We start from the raw sequence: 16,177 nt of genomic DNA, 5'->3' as shown, positions 1-16,177 counted from the left end.
TCTTATATTGAAGTTTCAAAACATATTTAACGCCCCTCGTATATTTACAGCTGAGGAATCGATAGGTTTGCTTCCAGTCGATGCTTGGCACACAAGACCTGTGCCTTGCCTAGAAGAATTTAATTACGAGTGAACCTGGACATTATATGACGTCATCGAGGTGTACTCAACAAACAAGGCATTGATCAAACCCTCATAGCCGCCCTGCATAAATAGTTCCGGATAGTTCGGGGTCCGGACAAACGAGGCTTCAATGTTCGTTGTATAGTCTCATTTAATGTTTACATACCGGGCTACTCTTGAAGAAACGCTGGTCTTCGCTTAATGACTGGAAATATTCTGCGACTGTGCCCGTGAAATTCTGTCTTTCCATAATCTAAAAACGAAACAATATATGGTTTTATTCATATAAATGGATAGGTAATATCAACAAGGACGAGTTTTCCCAAAAATCAGTATCCACGAAGACCGCTCAGCAATTATATATAAACTTATATTTAAAATTCTATACCCAAACTTGCACGACACTAGAAGGTGTGACTGAACATGATACAGGACACAGCTGTATAAGGCATGGTCTCACTCTGCACGGCATTCCCATCTCAGCCAACTTCGGGATGAATTCGTACATGAACAAGCTATAAAACCTTCACTAGTTCACGTGACTATCACAAAACACCTATCACTGGTGTCAAATGTCACACCTTCATAAATGTTGATCTGTGTCACGTTTACAAATAAACAAGAATATTGAAGGTCGTTTCTCGGAATCTGCTGCAGTGGAGTGCTAACTTTATATCGTGGGGTGGATATGCGGTTGACATGATGGCAATATCACCATCACACTGAAGCCCGAGAATAAATAGTGGAAAATGCCCCACACTTCCCTAATACTTTCGTGAACCAGGGGAGATAACTCTAGTCACCCACCTCGCTCATCCTCTCTTTGATTCGCTCTACCTCCTTCAAACCAAGTTCATGCACCTCTTCGGCGGTGATGTTGACAGACGTGTACCACCTCAAACAGGCTTCGTAGTAGTCTTTGTTGACACCGTAGCTGCGCCGAGTCCTTGGGATGTACATCTGGGCGATATGTATGTCATGTAGAAACACAAAGATTGCCATGATGATGATGATGATGATGGTGATGATGATGGTAGCTTTTGGAGTTATAAACAAGGTATACAAGTTCACAGATATGTATTACGTGTTTCTGGTTAGTCGGTGATGCAAACGGAAGGGTTTCATTTCACCATTAACGGTCGTGTAGTTGATTTCCCCTATTAACGAGATACAGATGGGATACATTTTCTTACCGCACGGAGCCAGTTGAGGAACATCCGGTATGACTGCAGTAACTTCCGGGTCGCCTCATAGCCATGGCGCCTGATGTCACTCCTGGAGACATACAACAGACACCCTTCTCGTCAAAACATTGTCGTGTAGGGCTAGCTATTGTCTCTGTCATATACCTATCACCCAATGGTATCATACACCCTATGTCATCATACACCTGTCACCCTATGATATCATACACCTGTCACCCTATGATGTCATACACCTGTCACCCTATGATGTAATACACCTGTCACCCTATGATGTCATACACCTTTCACCCTATGATGTCATACACCTGTCACCTATGATGTCATACACCTGTCACCCTATGATGTCATACACCTGTCACCCTATGATGTCATACACCTGTCACCCGAAGATGTCATATACCTGTCACCCTATGTCATCATACACTTGTCACCCTATGCCATAATACACCTGCCACCCTATGACATCATACACCTGTCACGCAATGGTATCATACACCTGTCACCCTATGATGTCATACACCTGTCACCCTAAGATGTCATATACCTCCCACCCTATGTCATCATACACCTGTCACCCTATAACATCATACACCTGTCACCCTATGTCATCATACACTTGTCACCCAATGGTATCATACACCTGTCATCCTATGTCATCATACACCTGTCACCCTATGTCATCATACACCTGTCACCCTATGATATCATACACCTGTCACCCTATTTCATCATACACCTAATACCCTATATCATCATACACCTGTCACCCCATGATATCATACACCTATCACCCTATGATGTCATACACCTGTCACCCTATGATGCCATACACCTGTCACCTTACGATGTCATACACCTGTCACCCTGTCATCGTATACTTGTCACCGTATGATATCATACACCTGTCATCCTATATCATCATATACCTGTAACTCTATGTTATCATACACCTGTCACCCTATGTCACCGTACACATGTCACTCTATGTTATACACCTGTCACCCTATGATATCATACACCTGTCAACCTATGTCATCATACACCTGTCACTCTATGTCATCATACACCTATCACCCTATGATAACATACACCTGTCACCCTATGTCATCATATACCTGTAACCCTATGATATCATGCACCTGTCACCCTATGTCATCATATACCTGTAACCCTATGATATCATACACCTGTCACCCTATGTCATCATACACCTATCACCCTATGATATCATACACCTGTCATCCTATGTCATCATATACCAATCACCCATTAAAGTGTGTGTTAGTAGAACCAGTTCGTGTTTTCTTCTGCATTGACACATAACCAGCGTTGAGTCCAAAAGGCCTTAGGCTCAAACTCAATAATTGACATAACAAGTGACCACGTGGGTCCAGTACCTCCGTCAACAGACCTGCCTCATAGAACTATCACGCTGTCCTCAGGTCCAAATGAATATTACTGATGTGACGATCGTTCTCTCACTCACTCACTCACTCACTGACATCACCCTCATTGTCGTTTCCGTCTCATCTCGTGAAGCACAGATCACTCCCTCAGCATCTTGACGGTTCTTTATGGAATCCCACTCACTAATTCTACCACAAGTAAAGATCGTGCATACTGCAATTATTGTATAATTAGTTGTAGGCTAGCACCATCGCCAGGTGACATGCGCACTGGCCTGTCGATGTACGAGTCAGTTCTGTTAGTCAAGTCGTGTTGACTGGTCGTGCTTGTTGGTTGTGTCCAGCCAGTAGTTCACCGAACATACGTGCGAACATAACACATACCACTGGGCATGAAGTGAGACATGGATGAGATAGACAGTGAGTGTGCCATCACCCTTGCCGAGCAAACATGCAACCTGGAATAACAGCGGGATTACACTGAGGTGTCTCCCCACTGTGTTCAGACAGGGAAGAAACAGACAGCGACCCTTGTTACTATGAACTATAATACATTTAAGGTTGTTTTGCCAGGTTCAGACACTAAATACAAACATCTGTATGAAACAACCAACACCATGTCCTGACACTAAATACAATCATCTGTATGAAACAACCAACACCATGTCCAGACAGCAGGTTGAGATGGGACGAAGGACGCACCTTTACAGTGTAAAATATTCACACTAGCCACTCACGTCCTACGTACATTAACAGGTAGGAAAATAGATATTAATGGAATAGAGGATGTGTTTCCAGGGTGATCTTTTGATGTTGAGTTAGGCAGATGTTCATTTCCGTGTCTGCACGTGCTATCCTCTGCAGTAGTATCAAAGTTGACTTGTTAATTTCAATCTTCTCCAAGTGCTAAATGATTCGTCACGTGTTTGCCATGTCCGCCAACACCCCCGGTTCATGAAGTACATACACACCGCCACCCCACCCCCGCTACTACCAGGTGACTCCCCCCCAACCCCTACACAGCAGGTGCAGGTGCAGGTGCAGGTGCAGGTGCAGGTGCAGGTGCAGGTGCAGGTGCAGGTTCCACTACACCACATGCTCCTAGAGCGACTAGCGTATGTAAACACCTGGAGATACAGAGACGACATGTGACAGCTGTGATTGGATGGAATAGTGTAGGATTTTTATGCTTTCTTAAAAGCACATCCATCCAGTAATTAAAACTGACAACAATTTTAATAAGTATTTAGTGCTGTCATTTTTATCATCATGACTTATGCTTAATGTCTTTACAGAGTTTTGCAAGTAGGTGACATTTGGATGTGGTCAGCTTCCTGTGGTCGGCCTGGATGACTCTTAAGAAAATATAAGGTTACTATAAAAGTCTATGTGAAAACATTTGGTGTTGTGTCACCTTCACGGAGCTAAGACCGGGCATACAGAGTTGCCTCCCCTGGACTTCGTTACCGGAACATGGGGTAACTGACTTGAACTGTTGACAGGTGGATGCCTGAAGCTGTAAATGGATGATTCTAGGACAGCCTACGAGTGACCGATTACATGATCACCAGTCCTCACAACCCAGATGATGACGTATCAGCCACTCCGCACACTGCAGACCCCCTTATTTACTACTGTTGTCGATTTTACAGGCTGGCAGAATAGCCTGAAACGGGGATTGGATGGACAAGCTCTGAGGCTTGGCTGACTGGGCCGATGGCCGTTTATCGTAGCTCATGTCGTTAGCATATAGTCACTTGTCAGGTTAAATCCCGAATCTAATACCTTGGTGAAGCTTCCCTATTACAGTTGTAACAACATGAACTGACAGTAACACCAGCAGCAAGCGATAAACAGCAATAGACAACACGACAGCAGTAAATCAACTCACTCGCCCAATTTTTTGCCCAACCATTAACCCAGTCACTCAACCAATAACTAACCCGTTCCCCCGGTGTCCTCCCATTTGTGAGAACTCCCAGTTGTGAGACACATTAATTAATGGTTCGGTGCACACAGGTAGAGCTTCCCCATCCCTACGATGAAAGTGGGAACAGCCCTGTTGCTGAAGAGTACCCGCAGGAGGCATAGTTCATTAATGGGTTAATTAACACAGAAGACATTGTTCATTGAAGAGCATTTATTGTTTTCAATAAAGAACAAGTTAAATACTGAAATACTGAAAAGATTATCATTATATTTAAACAGAAGAAATAGTTCATTAAATATTTCATGATGATTTTTGATTCACACATTTTGATGATTTGCGTTATAATGATGTTTGTGTGTCATTATAAAACACTTTTTTACATGGGTCCATATTTGGAGATTTTGACACTTTTCATATTGATCACGAAGTTACCTACACAAAGTGTTTATTTTTTAAAGCCATTTACCTGAGTAGGTTAATTACTTTATCTGTTAAGATAACTCCACAAGATTCAGTTAAATAGCTAATCCGAAATTAGCTGGGGTTAATCCATTCTATCAGATAGGGGAGTAAGGTGTGTTTTCTTTGCTACTTACCTACTCCACTGTCTCACAACTGGGAGTCTCACAAATGGGAGTAGACCCATTCCCTCCCCCAATCACTAACCTAATCACTCACCTAATCACAAACCCAATCACTGACATAATCAATAACCCAATCATACCACAAATCACTGACCCAATCACTGACATAATCAATAACCCAATCATACCACCAATCACTGACCCAATCACTGACATAATCAATAACCCAATCATACCACCAACCACTGACCCAATCACTGACATAATCAATAACCCAATCATACCACAAATCACTGACCCAATCACTGACATAATCAATAACCCAATCATACCACCAATCACTGACCCAATCACTGACATAATCACTCGCCCAATCATACCACCAATCACTGACCCAATCACTGACATAATCAATAACCCAATCATACCACCAATCACTGACCCAATCACTGACATAATCAATAACCCAATCATACCACCAATCACTGACCCAATCACGGACATAATCAATAACCCAATCATACCACAAATCACTGACCGAAATCACTGACATAATCAATAACCCAATCATACCACCAATCACTGACCCAATCACTGACATAATCAATAACCCAATCATACCACCAATCACTGACCGAAATCACTGACATAATCAATAACCCAATCATACCACTAATCACTGACCCAATCACTGACATAATCAATAACCCAATCATACCACCAATCACTGACCCAATCACTGACATAATCAATAACCCAATCATACCACTAATCACTGACCCAATCACTGACATAATCAATAGCAATCATACCACCAATCACTGACCCAATCACTGACATAATCAATAACTTGAATCATACCACCAATCCTTACCCAATCACTGACATAATCAATAACCCAATCATACCACCAACCACTGACCCAATCACTGACATAATCAATAACCCAATCATACCACCAATCACTGACCCAATCACTGACATAATCAATAACCCAATCATACCACCAACCACTGACCCAATCACTGACATAATCAATAACCCAATCATACCACCAATCACTGACCCAATCACTGACATAATCAATAACCCAATCATACCACCAATCACTGACCCAATCCCTACACCAACCACTCCCCTAATCAATCGCACGTAAGTAAAAGAAATCAGTGCAATGACAACAACCTGGACAGACCAACGAGTGCCTATGCAGCGTGGTAGCAGAAATACACGTGAATCAGTACTTTGTTATATTCCGCCATTTTGAAATACAACTCTTTCACCGTGGCCAGTGATGACAGAGCAATATAGATCAGCAGCAACCCACAACCAGCAACAGACAACACGACATCAGTAGTGAAACATGGTAATTCAGCCCTGGAACCACTTACTGGCAGAATACCACGACATCAGTAGTGAAACATGGTAATTCAGCCCTGGAACCACTTACTGGCAGAATACCAAACTTAATAGACGATGAAACGAAGATTGAGCTCCGATACCTACCAGCTGTGTGGATGAGATAACTCACTGAGAATGTCACCCCTATGTTCGACCTCAAGGCCATCCTGCCCAATTCCCCTCCTTCATCTCACTCAAAACAATGGAGCATCTACGAAATCGTCCAACCTCACACTTTTGTGTTCAGTTGAAAACGTGAAGCATGCAAAGATAAATCCCGACTCTACCTTGAATAACATCATATCTGTCTGCACCGCTGGTACTGTTTATACAGAACACTACAGCAGTCCACGAGGTAATAACATCAGCTACACACAGAACCACAAGCACAGTAACGTGGGGGTGGTGAGGTACGTCTCTAATTGTATTCTCCGTTCTGTTCCTCTCCCCATGAACCGTTGTCAAGGTAATTGCATAATTCAATGTTGTAAGACTGGATGCTGTAGCGGTGAAAAAATATAAGCTCTTCTGATCGCGTTTTATGCAATGGTTTTCGGTTTACGCTCTTCGAAGAAGAAAAAATCATTCACAACTCCCCAAACTAGACTCGGAGGTGACCATTCAAATTAATTACAAATATTTACTGTATTCTTAAAGAACAACTTTACAAACGTTTGACATCAGTCACAGTTTCGCCTCGTTTGGACAGCAATTCAATGAGGTTATGTTAGGGATAGATGACGCTCATCGATAACAAGAATCACCGAGAATGATGGTTGAGAGGAACTGAATAAATGACCGTGTTGATAACGGCGAAACTCAACCCAACAAAACATGTCAGCTCAAGTTGAAACCATTCCACATAATAAATAAATGTGTAGTGAAGAAAAAAACAACTATCAAATTCTCCATCCATGTTGTCAGAGTTTCAGAAAATATTCGGGGCCTTCTACATTCTATCAAATCGTCGTCATCTTTAAACTAATGTTGATGTATGTATGTATATATGCCATCTATGAAAACTGATGTGTATTCCGGATATGTGTAGGTCCACCTGTCTTACTGATCCAGCAGAGGGAAGGAAGTGGGGCCGGGAGGTGGTTTTGTGATGGAGGTGGGACGGGGAGGTGGTTTTGTGATGGAGGTGGGACCGGGAGGTGGTTTTGTGATGGAGGTGGAAGGAGGTGTGGGGAGGTGGTTTTGTGATGGAGGTGGGACATGGAGGTGGTTTTGTGATGGAGGTGGAAGGAGGTGTGGGGAGGTGGTTTTGTGATGGAGGTGGAAGGAGGTGGGACGGGGACGGACTGTTGTTACCTGTTGTAGGAAGCTGCAGTAGAAGGTGGAGCACAACTCTCAGGTATGTAACTGATACATTTGATGCTGATGTGTATCGTTTATAGACAGCTAAAAACATGACATGCAGCTTGAATCTCAACACACCATGTTGCTACTTGAAGATACGATACTAAGTACGTATTTGTTTTTGTGTTATGCTTGGATTCTATTCCTAGCAACCGAATTTCCCATATGTAATACGGTGTAGAAAGCAGATCCCTCCCCCATGCTGGTCCGGGATTCACTCTGGCTCAGATATGTGGAATAAAACTGTCTATAAACTAATACTGCACAGTCGCTATCAGAATATACGAGTATTGTGTCAGGTATACATTCTACACGGACCATGACGAACATACCGAGGCTGTATGTGGCGTGGCGTAGGGCTCGTTGTAGGATGTGTGTGCTCTGTATGTGTGTGGTGTGGCTGTGTGTGTGTGTTTGGTGTGGCTGTATGTGGCGTGACGTAGGCTCGGTGTAGGATGTGTGTGCTCTGTATGTGTGTGGTGTGGCTGTATGTGGCGTGACGTAGGCTCGGTGTAGGATGTGTGTGCTCTGTATGTGTTTGGTGTGGCTGTATGTGGCGTGACGTAGGCTCGGTGTAGGATGTGTGTGCTCTGTATGTGTGTGGTGTGGCGCAGCAGTGTCTGGTGTGGTGTGTTTGTGTTTAGTGTGGCTATGTGTGGTGTGTTTGTGTTTGATGTGGCTGTGTGTGGTGTGTATGTGTTTGATGTGGTTGTGTGTGGTGTGTATGTTTTTGATGTGGTTATGTGTGGTGTGTTTGTGTTTGGTGTGGTTGTGTGTGGTGTGTATGTGTTTGATGTGGCTGTGTGTGGTGTGTATGTTTTTGATGTGGCTGTGTGTGGTGTGTTTGTGTTTGGTGTGGCTGTGTGTGGTGTGTATGTGTTTGGTGTGGCTGTGTGTGGTGTGTTTGTGTTTGGTGTGGCTGTGTGTGGTGTGTTTGATGTGGCTGTGTGTGGTGTGTATGTGTTTGATGTGGTTGTGTGTGGTGTGTTTGTGTTTGGTGTGGCTGTGTGTGGTGTGTTTGTGTTTGATGTGGTTGTGTGTGGTGTGTTTGATGTGGCTGTGTGTGGTGTGTATGTGTTTTGTGTGGCTCGACAACGACATGAGAATCTATGTCGAAAACGTCGCATATATAGAATAAAGAAGTTGTATATCCATAAAAACAGTCCTCATCCTTTCTTGAATGTCTCTCAAACAGGTCGTGTCAAAAGTCAGTTCACAAATTCAGTATTGTGTGTCCACCATTGGCGTTGATGCAGGCTTGGCATGGCAAGACACACGCTCAGTTAAGGTTGAAAGAAACGCGTTTTCCACAACATTCGGAGACTAGACAATTATCAACCGTTCAACGGGGGACAAATCCGGTGATCGAGAAGGCCAAGGTAAAAACTGAACATTGTTTTACTGGAGGAAGACCTGTCAAACACGTGCAACGTGAGGTCGAGCATTGTCGTGCTCCAAAGATCACGTTTATGCAGTGAACGACGTGACGTTGAACTGGTCTTCTGGCAAATAGTCTGGCTTTCTATTGTCAATTGAGCACTGCCTGGTCGGAGATTCGGAGCAGTCCAGCTATTTGGATTGTTGTGAATGATGCAGCCGTGGTGTTTAAACGAAAAAGTCTCAACCGGATGTAGCGATCCTTGGCGTCCATAGGTTTAGATGGTCTGTCTGGATACGATGAGTGCCTTGCCACATCATGCTGCGATGTCCGTCTTTGTAAACGGCCGACGGCGTTGTGTCGTTGAGCTTCTGTCAGTCTTTTCATTCTCTTTTCGTCTATAGTGACTTAAAGCAATGCATGTGGGGTACCAATGATGTAGCTTTTTAAAGCCTACAGTCATAAGCTTCAGCTCAGGGTGATACACAATTTCATGATGCTCGTGCATTTGATGTAGGGCGCGTTTTAGCGATTCACTACAGACGTGAGTGTAACGTTACGTTTTGATAAAAGTTTCTTTTTTTCAAACGTTTTGTCGTCGGCAACCATTCCCCCACATGCTGGGATTCAGCATGGATTGGTTTATGTCAAATATTTTCCTAAAATTCACATTTGTCCTATGTCAAGTTTCTTCGGCTGAATAAACAGTCAGCTGGCAAGATTTCATTGACCTTTCAAACCATGTAAGTTTATGCTAGTATCACCACATGTGATAACACATCGATGTTAACAAGCCTCAGTATTGTATTGCACGTTATGTAAAAGTAATATTTGTTGTTGTTTTTTAGTTTATTTGTCGTTGTCGTGGTCGTCCGTGGCAGCAAGTGGTCGAAGCGGGAGTTAAATGTCGAGTTCTGGCGTGACAAGGTCTTATACGTATCTCCAGACAGGAGTGAGTGAGTAAATCGGGATTTACGCCGCTTTTAGCAATATTCCAGCAATACCACGAGGGGGGACACCAGAAATGGACTTCACACAAGGTGCCCATGTGGGGAATCGAACCCGGGTCTTCAGCGTGACGAGCGAACACCTTAACCACTAGGCTACCCCACCGCCCTCCCCCAAACAGGAAGATCTTCATTCTGTATACACGTTCACGATTATCCGTGACAGACTTGACCGTTCGAGAAGTTTCGGGATAGAATATTTTCTAAGAGGCTGGCTATTACTATGTAACAGTACTAGAGATCGAATGGAAGTCTCTTACATCATGACGTACGACGATATGCGTTCGCCTGGCTACCACAATGATCATATCGGCAACGACCAGCATAAAGTACCGGGGACGAATTCTAATCCCCATTTCTTCACCTACCACTGTTGCCCCGGAATGCTGGAGTCTTTCAGCGTGATGAAGGGAAGGAAGAACACGGACTTTGTGACGTCACCGACAGACAGGAGCTCGATCTGGCGCTCCAACCGCATCTGTACAGACACGGAATATAACACTGAAGAAACATTGGATTGGTAAGATGAATCAAATTGTAAACAGCTGGTAATGAAGCATCGTTTTAACCTTGTATTTTTGCTGGTATTATAAATGAACCCAAAACTTTGTGTGAAGTACAATACACTTTAAACATTTGGTGACCTATCATCGACGACGACGACGACGATAATTATGACGACGACGACGATGATGATATGGATGACGATGATGATGACGAAAAGGACAGTGTAGTACTGCGGATAGTAATGCTAATGATATAGGAAAGATAGACATGGTACTACTTGCCACCGAGACTTTGTGCAGCGTCGTGTTCCTCCTGATCGCCTCCAACATCAGCGACTCCATCTGCTTCAACTTGAAACAACAACGCTACACGTAAATATGTGGTAGATACACTGAAACCTCCTGAATCCAAACTCATAATAAACTGCGAGGGTGAGCACAAATGAAATGCAGTGAAGAGTTAAGATCGATGAAGAGATCGATCAATCGATTGATGTATAAGTAATTAATCAGAGATACATCACACGATGAACATGCATCTACACACCCATATCTAGTCAGGATACAGCACAACGTGATGCTGGGATACTGAACTGAGCATCACCATGACAACGACGTGTGTTACAGGTGTGTTACAGGTGTGTTACAGGTGTCATGAAGCACTTCAAAACATTCCCTGCTCATTAATATTTGTTAGGCTGACTAGTAAAACTATTGTGAAGCCTCCAGTGATGAGATGAGACTTACCTGCTGGGGAAGTAGTTGGAGCCGGGCGATGTAGTTTTCGAAGTCCCCGACGGTGTTGAACGGCATCATATTGACAAACGCGAGGGGGTTCCTCTGAATACCCTCCATGAAGTTCACCGGGTTCAGGCTGTAGCTGCAAACAGTGAGTGAGTGTTTGAGTTTATCGCCGCTTTGAGAGGTATTTGAGGTGTCTGAAACAGTCGTATTTCAGTTGTAGGTACGCTGAACGTGACACAGGTCATTGGCGTTTATAAATGTATAATTGTTACAAGGCAATATGAGTGTATAATGGTTACAAGGCAATATGAGTGTATAATGGCTACAAGGCAATATGAGTGTATAATGGTTACAAGGCAATATGAATGTATAATGGTTACAAGGCAATATGAGTGTATAATGGTTACAAGGCAATATGAGTGTATAATGGTTACAAGGCAATATGAGTGTATAACAGTTACAAGGCAATATGAGTGTATAATGGTTACAAGGCAATATGAGTGTATAATGGTTACAAGGCAATATGAGTGTATAATGGTTACAAGGTAATATGAGTGTATAATGGTTACAAGGCAATATGAGTGTATAATGGTTACAAGGCAATATGAGAGTATAATGGTTACAAGGCAATATGAGTGTATAATGGTTACAAGGCAACATGAGTGTATAATGGTTACAAGACAATATGAGTTTATAATGGTTACAAGGCAATATGAGTGTATAATGGTTACAAGGCAATGTGAGTGTATAATGGTTACAAGGCAATATGAGTGTATAATGGTTACAAGGCAACATGAGTGTATACAACATGAGCGTATAATGGTTACAAGGCAATATGAGTGTATAACGGTTACAAGGCAATATGAGTGTATAATGGTTACAAGGCAACATGAGTGTATACAACATGAGTGTATAATGGTTACAAGGCAATATGAGTGTATAATGGTTACAAGGCAATATGAGTGTATAATGGTTACAAGGCAATATGAGTGTATAATGGTTACAAGGCAATATGAGTGTATAATGGTTACAAGGCAATATGAGTGTATAATGGTTACAAGGCAATATGAGTGTATAATGGTTACAAGGCAATATGAGTGTATAATTGTTACAAGGCAATATAAGTGTATAACAGTTACAAGGCAATATGAGTGTATAATTGTTACAAGGCAATATGAGTATAATGGTTACAAGGCAATATGAGGGTATAATGGTTACAAGGCAATATGAGTGTATAATGGTTACAAGGCAATATGAGTGTATAATGGTTACAAGGCAATACGAGTGTATAATGGTTACAAGGCAATACGAGTGTATAATGGTTACAAGGCAATATGAGTGTATAATGGTTACAAGGAAATATGAGTGTATAATGGTTACAAGGAAATATGTATGTTTGCTTATTTTGTGCCAGACTCGGCAATACTCCGGCTACATGGCTGCCGTCCATTCCCCTCTGGACCAGACAATGCAGTATTTGATATCGTGAGCATGGATCTACTGAGTTGGGACACTGCATCAACCAAGTCATCGAGTCTGACCACCCGATCCCGTTAGTCGCCTCTTACGACAAGCATGGGATCAATTCTATTCTCGATCTTCATGTGGCTAAGAGACATTACGTGAGCAAAGCCTGCATAGACTGCCATCACGATGTACATTAACCTGCGATCGTAAAGTCGATTTAGAGAAGTAAACTTTATACTTATTGCTTGCTGAACATCTTCTTGTAGCACATAAACACTTAACACTGGTGATGACTGTTAAGTGTGAAAGAAATCAACGGAATACATGCAAATGTTTTCTCATTTAATGACCAGATTGGCCTCAAAGAATATAACATCTGTCGCACATCAATAATTGCAAGTATAGTTGATCTTTTGATGCAGTTACCTACTTCAAGAAGGAGTATCCTTCGATGAAGGTGTTGAGCATGTCGTACAGGATACTGTATGACGTCATGTCCGCACCGTCCAAGTCCTCAACGGATATGTTTCTAAGTTGCGACATCATGTCGTCAGCTACGGCCTGGAGGATGATTGGAACAGTTCGTGTGAGAGTTAAACAAGACAAACAGGTGGTTGATGATCTGAGCCATGACCAATAATCCTCACGGTTAAGTAGATAGTGTGTGCTAAGGTAGACAGTGCCGGAGATCTCACCCAAAGCTATCTGTAGGACACTCTACTTGTTGTTGCCTTGTCTGACGCTCTGCATTAAGGTGAGACTCGGCTGGTCGGCTCGGGAACAGTGTCCAGTGTAGTAGGACAGAGTCCACATAGTATCCAAGTTCCAGTTAGTGAGCTGACGCTGTAACACCGGTAGTAGTCTTCACTAGTGCGGCAACCTCAGGAATACGTACGTACGTACGAACACGTCGCCAAATATGCCATGTTGAATGCTACGTTGAGCCCCCTTTCCCTTCACCACCTGTGTAAGGTAGTTTATTGTATCCCACACATGCGTCTGGGCTCAGCTTCTCTAACGTCTTTGAAAGTCATTTTGCAGTTGGAGTACCAAGTAAGGATAATATACACATGGATGAACAACTTTGTTATTACAATAAGGGACGACGTTTCGATGTTGATTCTACCAATGTTATCAAGCGAGTGATGTACAAGGAGTGCAATGAGGCTTATATACAGATATGAAGTAATGTTTTATGATAGTGTAGAGAAGCCTGTAGAGAAGCCTGTTTGGCATACACTGCAGAAAATTAGTGACCATACCGCAGTTTACCATCAACTCATCAAACGTCCTAATCTGACATAATCCTTCTGGGTGTTTACACGACTGGCTCATTTGGTAATGACTAAAATTTACCTTCTGACCTGTCGCCCTGTCAACCTCACCTTATTGTCCTTCAGTTTGTCCAGACTCAGGACCTCGAGGTCATCGTTGTAGTTGTAGATGTTCCTCTTGGTGGCCTGTAGAGGTCGTTCACTCATGCGCCAATCGAAGAACTTATTTCCCAGAGCGTACAACTCCGCTGATTCGCTCTCCGCTGGAACAGAGAGGAACATGATTACAGTGAGTTGGGCTCATATCAGGGACCACTATCTAGGGGTTAAATGTACACATGGATCTGGAGAATCTCAACAGGGCTTTAGGTAGGAAGCAGCAACTCGTATGCTGTCTGGCCCCATCTGCCCTGCCCCGTTCATTGTAATAGCATGGAGATTCACCGCCTTCCCAGAATACCCTGTTACATGGTCTGACATCCCCACATCTCCATACTTCGTTTGCTACAAAGTTGTTCAAATAGGTTACATCATTCAAGTAAAGCTGCTATAAAGATGTACAGTAGATATGTGAATGACTGTTTCATATTTCATCAGTGATGAAACTGATGTTGTTCCCTAGAGTATTCATGTTTACACTTCACTTGCCTGTGCATGTGTTTGTGACCAAAAAAGGGCACAGGATACACTCAACCTTTCACAAATACTTGGTATCGCAATGTATCACTCATGCATACATTTGTTGATGGTATCTCAGTCTGGACTATGCTTTCGGCAGAGTTTCTGACAGTCCAGGGAACTGACTCTTGATCACTGCTTACCTTGTGAGTAGAGCGTGATGATACACAACACTGCTAGCTGGAATGTAACGGACCCCATTCTGAAACCATAAATAACATGTTGTTATGCATTTAGTAGTAGTTATACTAGCGGGAGAAGAGGTGGGAGCAGAGGGAGTCGTTGTCGCTGGAGCAGTAGCTATAGTAGGACAGGCACAATGCCATCTTCATGCAGCAGTTAGTGTCCGATAGCTACAGAACAACTGAGAACTAATGTGTTTCTCTACTTTGTATCATATCTTAGAGTGGTATATCCGTGTTATGCGTTGACCCTGAGGTGTCCTTGATTAACACTGTGTGCGCCTTATTATCGCACTTCCCACAGCGAGTTTTGACTGGAACCAACAGGTATTTGGTCGTGTGCACAATGTAAAGGTATCACTCGGGTAAGTTAAGAAAGGTCGATGACGGAGTGTAGTTGGATGGGTGACCACGGTTACCAGTTCAATTCCTATACAGACTTTGGTCCCACCCCAGATTCCTGCACATGTGTCTGATCAGGTAAATGTTGGAAGAATATGTCAGCTCTACTAGCAGTACAACTGGGACCTCGGCTGGACGAAAATGCCAGCACCGGACAGGGCAGCCTGGGTTGAATACTAGCCACGGAGCTGAGCGATAAAACGAGTGCACACGAACTCACTGACCGGATTATGATTTATCTCTCTGACCATGCACCTCGTGAATGGAGCGCAGTATAAATAAACACAATATAAACATGAATCACGGATAACGATAAAAACGATATTACTTGATTTAAAACGCATTGGAAGGCAAAAAGGATACCAGTACCCATGTATCACCAGACAGGGTAACAACAAGTACCGCTTTTTAAGGTTATTGGTCTGACGCAGCCAGGTGACGATCAACCGATCTTCATTTCTCCTGGAGACAATCTGTCCACTATACCACATAGGCAGTTGTTAAGGAAGCAGAAAATGAGGATCAGGT

At 43.0% G+C, this 16,177-nt stretch overlaps 1 protein-coding gene across 2 annotated transcripts in view; it reads right to left on the bottom strand.

Moving 5' to 3' along the window:
- LOC124289600 overlaps window positions 1-16,177 on the bottom strand; it is a 44,540-nt gene that overhangs the window by 13,913 nt on the left and 14,450 nt on the right. For both annotated transcript variants that reach the window (XM_046726190.1, XM_046726189.1), the window contains exons 2-10: window positions 15,209-15,267; window positions 14,499-14,650; window positions 13,544-13,674; window positions 11,650-11,782; window positions 11,185-11,253; window positions 10,765-10,874; window positions 1,317-1,398; window positions 931-1,083; window positions 290-376 (exon numbers count right to left, since the gene is read on the bottom strand). In XM_046726190.1, the coding sequence (XP_046582146.1) occupies window positions 290-376; window positions 931-1,083; window positions 1,317-1,398; window positions 10,765-10,874; window positions 11,185-11,253; window positions 11,650-11,782; window positions 13,544-13,674; window positions 14,499-14,650; window positions 15,209-15,266 (975 nt within the window). In that variant the 5' untranslated portion in view covers window position 15,267. The remainder of the gene's footprint in view (window positions 1-289; window positions 377-930; window positions 1,084-1,316; window positions 1,399-10,764; window positions 10,875-11,184; window positions 11,254-11,649; window positions 11,783-13,543; window positions 13,675-14,498; window positions 14,651-15,208; window positions 15,268-16,177) is intronic.

This window comes from Haliotis rubra, unplaced genomic scaffold (genome assembly GCF_003918875.1).
Source record: "Haliotis rubra isolate DU_JTF1 unplaced genomic scaffold, ASM391887v1 Scf444, whole genome shotgun sequence".
Classification (NCBI taxonomy): Eukaryota; Metazoa; Mollusca; class Gastropoda; order Lepetellida; family Haliotidae; genus Haliotis; species Haliotis rubra.
The sequence above is the reverse complement of the archived record's forward strand: the minus strand, read 5'-3'. Positions and strand labels throughout refer to the sequence as shown.